Source organism: Lactuca serriola, chromosome 5 (assembly GCF_051521515.1).
Source record: "Lactuca serriola cultivar US96UC23 chromosome 5, Lser_US96UC23_V15, whole genome shotgun sequence".
Taxonomy (NCBI): domain Eukaryota; kingdom Viridiplantae; phylum Streptophyta; class Magnoliopsida; order Asterales; family Asteraceae; genus Lactuca; species Lactuca serriola.
Window position 1 is genome coordinate 461,390 of NC_136412.1, and position 10,943 is coordinate 472,332.

General features: G+C 45.6%; 1 protein-coding gene across 1 annotated transcript; it reads right to left on the bottom strand.

The window, feature by feature from the left end:
- Positions 1 to 4,487: 4,487 nt before the first annotated feature.
- On the bottom strand, positions 4,488 to 5,007 carry LOC145053516 (uncharacterized). The gene is made up of 2 exons (XM_079001568.1): positions 4,902 to 5,007; positions 4,488 to 4,831 (listed from the first exon to the last, which is right to left on the bottom strand). Exons 1-2 carry the CDS (start codon positions 5,005 to 5,007, stop codon positions 4,488 to 4,490), a joined length of 450 nt encoding a protein of 149 aa, XP_078857694.1.
- Between the last annotated feature and the right edge of the window lie 5,936 nt (positions 5,008 to 10,943).

Consider the following 10,943-nt stretch of genomic DNA (forward strand, 5'->3'; position numbering starts at 1 on the left):
AGGAGGAAATGCGGGGGCATTACCCAGAGTTGTTCCCAGATTCAGCGGCAGCAGACTTCGAGGACAAAGTCAGTGACAAGTGGGGGAGGGTTGTAACACCCTAATTCTGGTATGATATTTATATATTTATTTTCTTCAAGTTTTAGGAGGAACTCGACGAGTCAGTAGCCGGACTCGTCGAGTAGAGTCGGGATTTCGAGCACATTTAAGTTGGCGACTCGATGAGTCCATATTCCGGACTCGGCGAGTCCGCCAGTCTGGATGAAACCCTAATTTCAAGGGTTTGCACCCTATTTAAACAACTTTTGGGGCCTCAAGTCAGCCCCCATCACCCCTCAGAGCATCATTTTCGAAACCCTAGAGCCCTCTTTGCATTTTGTGTGATTTGGTGTGTTTCTTTGAAGATCTTGAGAGAAAAAGGAAGGTAGATCAAGAGGAGAAGAAGGAGATCCTAGATCCTTGAGGAATTTCAGAATATAGTAAGGTATATCTTGGCCCTTTTTTGTGTATATTCTTGAACCATTTCTTGGCTTAGTAGTAGCATAGAGGACTCATTGAGATGATTAGCATTCGGATCTATCTAGGTTTGAGTTCCAGAAGCATAGATCTAGTACCTTTATGGAGCCATTTTGCATGAAAGCTCTAGATCTACTCTTATAGTGTGCTTTGAACCCTAAAACCTTCATTTGATGTTATTTACACGTAAAGTTGGAAACTTTACGTGTTAATCAAGCCCCAAGAACCCAGATCTATGAATGGAATGGACGAGTTGTTCCTTCAACTCGCCGAGTTCTAGGCAATCTTCATCCGACTTGCCGAGTTGTTCATCCAACTCGCCGAGTTCATGGCAATATTAATCGAACTCGCCGAGTTGTTCTTCCAACTCGTCGAGTCCATGTCTACCTTCAAATGACTCGCCGAGTCACCCCGTGTGACTTGCCGAGTCCTATCAGATCTCAAGCCATACAGACCCTTTTTGAGCCATGCAATGCTTCTAAACTACAGATCTAGGTTCCTGAGGTATGCTTTCCACGTAAAGTTGCAAACTTTACGTGCATGCAAGGCTTTAAGGCCCTAAAATAGCAAATCTAAGCTTGGAATGGGGTCATACACTTGAGGGAAGGTACATGCTAAGCTCAACTAATAACTTTATGCATCTTAAGGCCAAAAGGAGTTCAGATCTGAAGTTACAACTTCAGATCTTGGCTTAAACACAAAAGCCCTTTCTTAGAATCCATGCACAAAAGGGTTTTGGGTGGAAATGAGCCAAAAGACAGCTTATACCTTCAGAAAGTGCTCCACAGAAGTAGATCTAGAATCCCCACGAGCCCTTGCTTCTTCTAGCTTGATTCCTTCACCAAATCCCTCCTTCAAGCTTTAAAAATCACCAAGAACACACTCACACTCGAATCAGGGTTTTAAGGAGGTATAGGGCTGTAAAGGGGAGGCCAAGGGAGGCTTATGACCCTTTAAATAGGCTGCAAGGCCCTGGAATCTAGGGTTTCATCTGCCAGCATCTACTCGACGAGTACCATAATGGACTCGGCGAGTAGATCATTAAACCCCGTGTCCAAAGCCGCTACTACTCAACGAGTAGGGAGGCCAACTCGCCGAGTAGGTCTTCCAAAATCCAAACCAAAATGTTAATATTAATACTTGAGGATCAGGGTGTTACAACTCTCCCCCACATAAATTTGGCTTCGTCCTCGAAGCCTGCTGGTCCAAACAACTCCAGATAGAAGCCTCGCATCTCACTTTCCGGCTCCCAGGTCCATTCGGAACCCTTCCGGTGCTGCCATTGCACCTTTACCAACTTCACTTCTTTATTATAGAGGTTCTTCGTCTTCTTGTCTAGGATCGCAACTGGTCTCTCGACATAATTCAGACTTCGATCCAACTGAATGTCGTCCAAGAATATGACTGAAGATTCGTCGGCAACACAATTCCGGAGCTGAGACACATGGAAGGTGTTGTGAATCCGACTAATCTCCTCCGGGAGCTCCAAACGATATGCCACCTTGCCCACCCGGGCTATGATCCTGAACGAACCTATGAACCGAGGTCCCAATTTGCCCCTCTTGCGGAACCAGATAATCCCTTTCCAAGGTGACACCTTCAGTAAGACAAAGTCTCCTTCCTGAAATTCGAGGTCTGATCGACGCCGGTCCGCATAGCGTTTCTGGCGACTCTGCACGACTCGCAATCTATCGCGCACCTTGCCCACCCGATGCCCAACCTCATCCCATCATACTGGGGGTCCTGCACCTGTGACCATATAACATCTCAAATGGTGCTCGGTCATTACTGGCATGATAACTATTATTGTATGAAAACTCTGCCAGTGGGAGGTACGTATCCCAACTCCCTCCGAAATCTAGCACACATGCCCGCAACTTATCCTCCAGTATCTGGATCGTCCTCTCACTTTGGCCGTCGGTCTGAGGGTGATATGTCGTACTAAAATGCAACTGGGTACCCAGTTCCTCATGGAACTTCTTCCAAAACCTGGATGTAAACCGAACATCCCTATCTGAAACCACCGATACCGGCACTCCGTGCCTGGCCACCACCTCTGGAACATAAATGTCCACCAACTTCTCTATAGATATACTCTCGGAGATCAAAATCAAGTGAGCACTCTTCGTCAGTCTATCCACGATCACCCATATGGCATCGAATCCCCTCGCTGTCCGCGGTAGCTTCGTGATGAAATCCATAGTGATCTCTTCCCACTTCCACATGGGAATGGGTAGTGGCTGAATCTTACCATGAGGTCGCTGGTGCTCGGCCTTGACTTTCCTACAGGTCAAGCATCGCTCCACATACCCGGCGATTACCCGGCGATCTCCCACTTCATGCAGGGCCACCAATAGCTCATCCTCAAATCCCTATACATTTTTGTCGCTCCTGGGTGTATAGAAAATTTGGACTTATGTGCCTACTCTAACAATCTCTGCCTCACTCCCCATGACATCGGCACCCATACTCGGCCACACTGCATCAACAAGCCATGAATATCCTTAACAAACAAAGGATACTGTCCTCGAATTCTTTCCAATTTCCAGTTCTCCTTCTTAAACCCCTCGACCTGAGCCTCTCGAATCATGTCTATCAATGGTGAGCTTACCGTCACCCTCAAACAAATATCCCTGATCGGCGACCCCGTCGCTTTATGACTTAAGGCATCGGCCTCCAAATCTTGAGGGCAAACACCACTGCCCCCAACTCCAGGTCATGTGTTGGCTAATTTGCCTCATGAGGCTTCAACTGCCTTGAGGCATATGCGATCACACGTCCCCTCTGCATCAGTACTGCACCCAGTCCTGAAATCGATGCATCATAGTACACTACGAAATCGTCCAATCCCTCGGGCAATACTAGGATCAAGGCCTCACATAACTTCTGTCTCAGAGTCTCTAAAGCCCTCTACGGATCCTCACCCGATCGAAAAGCCACATTCTTCTTGGTCAAACGGGTCAATGGCACCGCAGTCTTGGAGAAATCCTGGATAAATCTCCGATAATATCCTGCTAAGCCCAGGAAGCTACGAATCTTCGAGGCATTCCTCGGTACCTCCCATCGCATCACAGCCTCCACCGTCGCTGGGTCAACCGAAATACCCTCTTGATTAACGACATGACCCAAAGACTGCACTTCCCGCAACCAAAAGTAACACTTGGAGAACTTTGCATATAGCTTCTCCACCCTCAAGGTCTCTAATACCTCTCTCAAATGCTACTCATGTTGTTCCCTGGTCTTGGAGTAGACCAGGATATCATCAATAAAAACAATCACTGACTGATCCAATATCGATCTGAACACCCGGTTCATGAGATCCATGAACGCGACCGGAGCATTGGTGAGTCCGAATGGCATCACCACGAACTCGTGATGACCATAACGAGTCCTGAAAGCTGTTTTCGGTACATCCTCATCCCGAATCCTCATCATATGATACCCTGATCGGAGGTCAATCTTAGAGAACCACGATGCTCCCTAAAGCTGATTAAACAGGTCCTCAATCCTAGGCAAAGGATAACGGTTCTTCACCGTCAGTTTATTCAGCTCTCTATAATTGATGCACATCCTCTGCAACCCGTCCTTCTTTTTCATGAAAAGGACCGGAGCTCCCTACGGAGAACTACTCGGACGGAAGAACCCTTGGTCTAGTAGCTCTTGAAGCTGTGCAGATAATTCCTGCATCTCGGGTGGTGCCAACTGATATGGTGCCTTTGCTATCGGGGCGGCACCGGGTACCAGGTCAATACGAAACTCCACCTGCCTCTCCGGAGGCACTCTGGGTAATTCTTTGGGAAAAACATCCCGAAAATCCCGCACCACTGGTAAATTATCGATATCCGTCACTGCCTCCACTCGCGTATCTGAAACATAGGCCGAAAATCCCATGCAGCCGTGGTGCAGAAACCTCCTTGCCCTCGCAGCTGAATAGAGAGTCAGACCCTGCGTGGTCCTCTCGCCGTGGATAACTAGTTCTCCCCCCGTGGGGTTCGAACCCGGACTAGCTGCTGTTCGCAATCGATCATGGCCCCATTGGCCCCCAACCAGTCCATCCTAATAATCACCTTCAATCTTTGCAATGGTATGGGAACCAAATCAACGTGAAACCTTTCTCTGTTCACATTCAGGACGCAATCCTGACACACCCTCGCAACACTCACAGTGCAGTCATCTTCAATCTCCACCTCGAGCGGGGTATCCAAAGTCCCCGGTGCGTATCGGAATTTCTTGCTAAGCGTAAGAGACACAAAAGATCGGGTAGCCCCCGAATCAAATAGGACATGGGCCGTCATACCATTCACCATAAAGGTCCCTATACAAAGCATAATAAGCATACATACAGACATTTAGCATAAAAGAGAAAGAGGATAATGAACACATACCAGCCACAACGTCTGGCGTGGCCTGAGCTTCCTCGGTAGTCAGCTGGAATGCGCGACTCTTCACCGCTAGAGCTTCCGCCATAGGGCGGCCATCAGTAATCCTCATAGTTGCGGGCGCGAGCGCTGCCACAGATCCCCCTCCTCCTCCTCCTTGCAACCTCGGATAATCGGCCTTTTTATGGCCTATCTGGTTGAAGTGAAAACATATCAAGCCCTTCTTGGGGCAATCCTTACTCAAGTGACCTTGCTGGCCACATGAGTAGCATCCCGACATCCCAGCTGTCCGACAAGTCCCACTATGAAATCTCCCTCACTTAGCGCACCGGCCCTGACCTTGCTGGCCCTTACTCGAAGAATCGAAGGTCTTAGGCTTCTTAGCCTGGGCCTCCGCTGCCTAAACCTGTTTAGTCTTTAGCTTCGTGCGGGACTCCAACTCCATCTCCCTCTCACAGGCCTTATCGACCATCTCATTCAGGGTTTTGCACCCTGTAAAGCTCACAAACTCTCGTATGTCCTCTCTCAACATAGAGTGGTATCGGGTCCTCCTCAAATCCTCATTTGCCGCATACTGAGGGATCAACAAAGCTCGCTCTCGAAACTTGGCGGTGATCTCCGCCACAGTCTCAATAGTCTGCTGTAAGTCATGAAACTCCCTCACCATCCGTTGCACCTCAATAGGTGGTTCAAACTCCTGATCGAATCGTCGTAAAAACTCGGCCCACGACATGTCAGCCACACCAGCTGCTCCCACCTGACTAGTAATCTCGCCCCACCAATCTCAGGCCCTGTCCCTCAGCATACAGGAAGCAAATCCAACCTTTGCCTCCTCCGGGCAAGAACTCGTGCGTTGGGCATTCTCAATATCCGCCACCCAGTGTCTGCTCACAATGGGGTCCCTAACCCCTGAAAACTCCGGAGCTCCACATGCCTTGAACTCCCTAAACGAGGGGTTTGAGCTCCACCCTGACCCGTAGAAATATCAGCCCTGAATGCTCTAAGTCTCTCCTCCATGATCTCCATCATACCCTCCTTGATCGTCCCGAAGATGACTGGGGTAGCGTCAAGGATGCCCCTCGGAACCTCGGCCGCAATCAGCTCACGCAGCCTCTCATCAATACCATCATTAGGGCCGCCCGACCCACCCCCGGATCCTGATCCTAATCCCGGTCCTGTTCCTAATCACGTAACCACCATACTGAACTATCATTTCACAAAACATAATGATCAGGATACCCATAACGAGGTTACTTCCATACCATTTCCTTTGGAATTCCTAAGTAGAACATGGGTTTGGGTACGGGTAATGTGCTTCCAGTAGTACGGGCCCAATACTACCTTCCACACCTACTCATACCTTACCCCGCTACTTTACCTGGTACTTCCAAAGCTATCCACACAAACCATGACTCACAACCCTCGCATGAATCAAACCCGGACACCCTATGGTTGTCCTACTCATAACAGTCAAACCAATCACTACAGGTTGCTTTTAGGCATGCAAATTATACACAGAAAGGATCAATAGGCTAAATCAATCATCCTGAGGCTATCAGCTCCTAACCGTATATAATTTTAAAACATACACTTAGCAATTTCATATAACATACTATTCAACTTGGGAAACTATTTACTTGGCTCGGCTGATCACGCGCATTGCACTCTCCTCTTTTCGTCTTAAAATCCTTTTTAAGTTTCTTTTTGAAAACATTTTACCACTTCCTTAGTTTGAGTCCCGACACACCCGAGAATGTGCCCAAATCTCTCAAACCAAGGCTCTGATACAAGCTTGTAACGACACAGTTTTTATCAAGATTTTTTTTTCATTTTTAATTACTCAAACAATTCCCATAATTCATAAATTTCCAAATCATTTGTTTCCCAATTCACAATTATTACAATTTCATTGTACTTTTGAAAACATCAGAGAGTCCCATCACATAAAAAGAGAGGTAGAGTGCACGCCATGTCATCACGCCTTGCCTTTGCCCTTCGGCTCAGAAGTACCTGAAACAATCAACAACCTGTAAGTGAAATGCTTAGTGAGTTTCCCAGAGCATACCACACACACACAAACCACATATCGTATATGTTGTTAGCTATAAAAGCTACACACATATATCACATAAGCCATGCATACATGAAACCTGTGAAAATGCCATGGGCTACCCGACATGGTCTTTGCCTAGGACTGCCATGGGCTCCCCCGCATGGTCTTACATCCAATGCCATGGGCTACCCCACATGGTCTTCACCTAGGACTGCCATAGGCTACCGCACATGGTCTTACATCCAATGCCACGGGCTCCCCCCCGGGGTCTTCATACATAACATGGAATCACATAACAGAACACAGAATGTCTACCACATATATCATAATCACATAATGGGCTGGACTTGGTGCCTTAGGCCCTTAGGTATGGTGAGAAGACTCACCTGTCACGAATGTTGGACTGACACTTTGCGACCAAATGTACCCCACGGGCTGCTCCATGCAATTGCCTAAAAAGTGTCATACAATATCCAATGATTTCCTAAAGTCCATCCTGGTCAACTATAGCCAAGGCCAAGTCAATGGTCCATGTTGACCCTGACTCGCCGAGTACAGCTAGTGACTCGCCAAGTTTCCTGGAATAACATCTACTCGAGTTCATACAGTCTTGATTGATAATCCAAGGTCATTTGTCGAGTTCTCTTGCTTGACACTCGACACATCTACGAACATCCACCCATTGGGAAATCTTACTCGACTCGCCGAGTTTTCCTTCAACTCGCCGAGTTCTAGGCAATCTTCATCCGACTTGCCGAGTTGTTCATCCAACTCGCCGATTTCATGGCAATATTCATCGGACTCGCCGAGTTGTTCTTCCAAGTCGTCGAGTCCATGATTGCCTTCAAATGACTCGCCGAGTCACCCCATGTGACTTGCCGAGTCCTATCAGATCTCAAGCCATACAGACCATTTTTGAGCCATGCAATGCTTCCAAACTATAGATTTAGGCTCCTGAGGTATGCTTTCCACGTAAAGTTGCAAACTTTACGTGCATGCAAGGCTTTAAGGACCTAAAATAGCAAATCTAAGCTTGGAATGGGGTCATACACTTGAGGGAAGATACATGCTAAGCTCAACTGATAACTTTATGCATCTTAAGGCCAAAAGGAGTTCAGATATGAAGTTACAACTTCAAATCTTGGCTTAAACACAAAAGCCGTTTCTTAGAATCCATGCACAAAAGGGTTTTGGGTGGAAATGAGCCAAGAGACAGCTTATACCTTCAGAAAGTGCTCCACAGAAGTAGATCTAGAATCCCCACGAGCCCTTGCTTCTTCTAGCTTGATTCCTCAAGTGATTCCTTCACCAAATCCCTCCTTCCAGCTTTAAAAATCACCAAGAACACACTCACACTCGAATCAGGGTTTTAAGGAGGTATAGGGTTGTAAAGGGGAGGCCAAGGGAGGATTATGACCCTTTAAATAGGGTGCAAGGCCCTGGAATCTAGGGTTTCATCTGCCAGCATCTACTCGTCGAGTACCATAATGGACTCGGCGAGTAGATCATTAAACCCCGCGTCCAAAGTCGCTACTACTCGACGAGTAGGGAGGCCAACTCGCCGAGTAGGTGTTCCAAACCGAAATGTTAATATTAATACTTGAGGATCAGGGTGTTACAGTATGAAGTATTTGCTATTAAATACGTGCTATGTGTTTATATATTGTTGTTTATTTGAGATGTTGGTGGAATGGATGAACTATATAGGTTTTAATAAGTTAAACTGTATTTGTATTTTGTAACTACAAATATGTTGGATAGAACATGGGTAGATGAGATCCGCGAGTATGGATCAGATCAAGAGGTTAGTTTTAGATTCGTGAGTAGGGATCAGATCAAAAGGCTAGTTTTAGATCCGTGAGTATGGATTAGACCAAGAGGTTAGTTTTAGCTCCGGGATTATGGTTCAGGTAAAGAGATAAAATTTGTTATTAGTCCGGGAGTATGGATTAAGACTAAGTTAATTGTCCCTAGTCCGGGAGTATGGATTAGGCACCGTTATTGATCTGGGAGTATGGATCAGATCAGGATTAAGGTATAGTTAATTGTCCCCATTACGGGAGTATGGATTGGGTACAATTATTGATCCCAGAGTATGGCTTAGATCAGGAGGTTAGTTTTAGATCCGTGAGTATGGATCACATAGTTTTAGATCCGTGAGTATGAATCAGGTGAAAAGGTTAGTTTTAGATCTGTGAGTATGGAACAGGACAAAGGTTAGTTTTAGATCCGTGAGTATGGATCAGGTGAAAATGATAGTTTTAGATCCGTGAGTATGGATCGGGTGAAGAGGATAGTTCTAGATCCGTGAGTAGGGACTAGGTAAAGAGGAAAATTTTAGATACGAGAGTTAGATCGTGTCGTTGTGAGGATCGATGGGGAGGGATAAGAGTTTCCTTTATATGGTGAAATTGTACAAATTTGAATGTTCTATTTATATAAATATATTATATAACATTATGGGATGAGAACCCTATATGCTCACCAGGCTCCCAAGCCTGACCCTCTCAGTTTTCTTTGTATTACAGGTTATGACACGAGAGCATAAGTTGGCTGACATAACGAGAGATTTTGGCTGACATCCCGAGATTTTATTATTTAATGAAAATACATTCTCTTTTAGAAATGTTTTGATAAATGGTTATCATATTTTGTTTTTGGGAACAAATTCCGCAACAGCTTTCTTTAAATGATTACTCTGATTTTAAAAACAAAGCATAAACAAATCGGTATTTTCTGGCTGTGAAATTGGGGATGTCACAGTTGGTATCAGAGCATTAGTTTAAGCGAACGAGGAATTTTTAGGATTTCTAGACTTAAACTTAGAATGCTAATTGATGATCGTGAGATGAGTGTCTACCATATTTTAGACACGAGCACTAGTATATTTTAGGAAAGATGCCTAAAATGCTTTTATGTGCTAAATGTTTTGTGCGATAGCTATATTGATGCTATTATTTGTTCGGATCTATGGTCTGTTGCCAACCGGATCTGGAAACCTTATTTGTTTAGGATTCTAAGCGTATGACTACGATATTAGAACTAACACGTAAACGTTTCGGAGTGATAAGGATGATTTAATTATCTATCGTGATTGAAGATCTAAATTCACCTTATTCGGTGTGTAAATCAAAAATGGTAAGAACCAGGAGTGGAGTTGGAAATCTGAACGAAGATAGGAATTGACCACCTGTAGTTGAGCGAGTACCTATTGTAGCAGTAGCACCTGAGCCAATAACAATGGCTGGTGTACAACTGATGATTCAGACGATGTTGGATCATCAAATGGATGAAACTAGACGTCTTCTTCGGCAGAAACGTGAAGAAATTTCAATGCCAATTGAACAACCCGAGTTGAATGAAGGGCATTCGGAAGGAGGTAACTTCAGTGAGACTGTTGGTCAAGCCAACCCACCGTTGGTCAGACAAAACAAACAAGAGGGAGGAATTGATGGACTTGGATGCAAGTACAAAGACTTTTCGACTTGCAAACCATCGACCTTCACTGGAAAATTGGATCCGATCGGAGTGATGGATTGGATCTCAGAAATGGAGCTAGCCTTCATGACGTGTTGTTGCAGAGGCAAGTTGCATACCATGTTTGCAGTACATCAATGCAGAGGTGGCGCTGTTCGTTGGTGGAATAGTCTGGGGAAGACCATAAGCCCTAAAGAGCCACTTCAACATAATTGGGCAAAGTTCTTGGTGCAATTTAAGCGCAAGTTCTGCTCGGCCCAAAATCTGCTAGAGTTGGAGAACAAGTTTCTGACATTGAAAAAAGGTAGCATGTTAGTTGATGAATACACTAATGCCTTCACAGACAAGATGGAGTTTACTTTGTGCATCGTCCCAGACGAGCTGACTAAAGTTGGCCGGTACGCAAATGGACTCCCATGGGAGTAAGCGGTGCCATTGCATCAGGCACTTACTATGGAGACAACTATATGTTGGGTTTAGAGCATTCTAACACTCCTATGGTGTACATGCAACCCTAG

Excerpts from the sequence above, each read along its gene's own strand:
- LOC145053516 (XM_079001568.1), bottom strand. The coding sequence starts at position 5,007 with ATGAGGATTACTGATGGCCGCCCTATGGCGGAAGCTCTAGCGGTGAAG. Across the intron at positions 4,832-4,901 it reads CACGCCAGACGTTGTGGCTG|GGACCTTTATGGTGAATGGT; the intron begins GTATGTGTTCAT and ends TGCTTTGTATAG.